Source organism: Cyprinodon variegatus, unplaced genomic scaffold (genome assembly GCF_000732505.1).
Source record: "Cyprinodon variegatus isolate N-32 unplaced genomic scaffold, C_variegatus-1.0 Scaffold653, whole genome shotgun sequence".
In the NCBI taxonomy this organism is placed as follows: Eukaryota; Metazoa; Chordata; class Actinopteri; order Cyprinodontiformes; family Cyprinodontidae; genus Cyprinodon; species Cyprinodon variegatus.
The window spans coordinates 232,259-234,514 of NW_015151106.1; the positions used below are offsets into that span (position 1 = coordinate 232,259).

Consider the following 2,256-nt stretch of genomic DNA (forward strand, 5'->3'; position numbering starts at 1 on the left):
ATAAAAGCCCACCAGGTCAGCCTGCAGTCACATTTCTTGAGCTGCAGACTCGCGGTAAAGTTCCTTCCTCGTTTTGTTGCTGGGCTCCCAGCGCTTGGCTCCGCCTCCTTTAGAAGGAACGGACTCTTGGAGCTGAACTGGGCTGTTTGCCTTAAAGCTGAGGTGAACCTGCGATGGTGGCCAGAAGATCAACCAACACACCTGCAGCTCAGCTTCTCCTCTGGGGCTACAGCAGGCGGCAGGCTCCGGAGCGCGGCCCTCTGGGTTCAGAGCGCTTCGCAGTCCCCTCCCCCTGCTGGGCTCTGGCTCCTCCCATCAGGCCCTCTGCTGAGGGGACATCCGTCTGCTTGGACCTGGACGAAGACAGCCGCCTGAAGAGAGACAGCTGAAACCCAGAAACAAAGCCTTTAGAGACCTTTCATGAGCTCCATGGGTCAGAACCTGCTGTTTGTCTCTCACCTTCCTGCTGGAACCTGATTGGCTGTCTGAGGGGACCTCTGCGTCCCCGTTGGCGTCCCCCGCTTCCATTCCTGTCTTTTCTCCACCCGGGGAGTCATCCTGCTGGCTGATCTCTGCTGCCGGTGATGGGGGACACCTCAGGTTGTTCTCAGACGATCTGCTGGTTAGAAGCGAAGCTCGGTCACCTTTCTGCTCGCCGTCGGCTCCAGGCTCCGCCTTCGGCTTCAGGGGCCAAAGAAGGAACAGGTTAGTGCCGCGAACGCTGATCGGCCACAGAAACACAGAGAGCGCCATATTTACAGGAGTCTCTGCTGAGGAGGACACAGACGTCTCTATCTCTTCTTCCTCTGCATCATCAACTTCCTCTTCCGCTTCCTCATCAGCTTCCGCTTCCTCTGCATCATCAGCTTCCTGTTCCTCGTCAGCTTCCGCTTCCTCTGCTACATCAGCTTCCTCTGCATCATCAGCTTCCTCTTCCGCTTCCTCATCAGCTTCCTCTTCCGCTTCCTCATCAGCTTCCTCATCCTCATCAGCTTCATCTTTGTCCCTCGTTTCCTCCACATCCTGACATCCATGAAAAACAGGAAGACATTTAGAGCAGGCCTTAGTGCTCTCTGGATGGAGGCGGCAGCAGAGGGAAGCAGGAAGCTGGAACTACGGCGACTCCTAACCCAGCTTAGAAACTGGGACTGAAGGAGGGGAAACCAGCACACACACTGGATCAGTGGAGGAAGGAAACGTGGCCAAACCTGACTCTGAATCAGCGACGCCTCAGACTGGAGAAGCATCAGACTCCCGAGTTTATGGAGGAGAAACCTGGGATAGATTTATTACTCAGCTCCTTGAAATATGAAACGATGCGGCAGGAAGTTCCTCATGGAGAGGATGAGCGTCTCTTACTCAGGAGTTTGAAGACATCAGGTTGAATTCTGGGATCATCCGGCTTCCTGGAGTCACTTTTAAACATTTAATTCATGAGGAAAAACAATCTGAGCCACCAGCTTTAGTTTGGGCAGAAACCGCAGAGCTGCAGCAGTTAGAAACGGAGCAAACGGTGTTTCTGTCCTGCCCTCACAAACATGAACACCAGCGTTAAAGTGTTAAATACGGCAGGGGATCAGTCATGCTGTGGGCCTGATTGATGCGTTCCATCTTCTGCATGTTTTCCTGAAGTGCAGCGGATTCTGGGCGGGGCTAATTAAGAAGGACGTCAGAGCAAGAAAAGAAACTCAATCTAACTGGATCAGTGGGACCAGTATGACTGCGTGGCTAAGATGTAAAAATACCAGAAGGAAAAAATGAAACAAACTAAATATTCAGAAAGAATCAGAGATTGAATCCAACGTGTAAAATGACTTTAATTTGGCTGAAATGATGCATTCATGCAGAAAGTGAATCAGTAGTTCAGTCTTTGATCTGTGCAGATAGAATGGACAGCAGCATGTGGCTGATCTGTTCACATTGATCCTGCTCCTCCTATAGACGCCTACAGAGTTTATTACACAGTCAATCCATTTTATTCCTGCTTTCTAGGAATTCAGCAATTCATCCCAAACACAACAACTCAGATAGAAAACAAAGAGTCAGATGTAGAAAACTAGAAGGACAAAGATGGAAAAAAACAACAACAACAACAGAAATGAAGATAAACACAGACACGAGAATAAAAAGAAACAGAAGAAAGTATAGAAGCTAAAGGCACAGAAAGTAACCTAGAACACAATTAGACATTTAGAACACGGTTAAACCTTTAGAACACGATTAGGCCTTTAGAACAGGGTTAGGCCTTTAGAACAG

General features: G+C 49.5%; 1 protein-coding gene across 1 annotated transcript in view; it reads right to left on the reverse strand.

Annotated features, from left to right (window-relative positions):
• LOC107096828 (X-linked retinitis pigmentosa GTPase regulator-like) overlaps window positions 1–2,256 on the reverse strand; it is a 20,956-nt gene that overhangs the window by 1,818 nt on the left and 16,882 nt on the right. The window contains exons 13-15 of the mRNA XM_015393698.1: window positions 760–1,023; window positions 460–681; window positions 202–385 (exon numbers count right to left, since the gene is read on the reverse strand). Coding sequence (XP_015249184.1) covers window positions 227–385; window positions 460–681; window positions 760–1,023 — 645 coding nt within the window. The 3' untranslated portion in view covers window positions 202–226. The remainder of the gene's footprint in view (window positions 1–201; window positions 386–459; window positions 682–759; window positions 1,024–2,256) is intronic.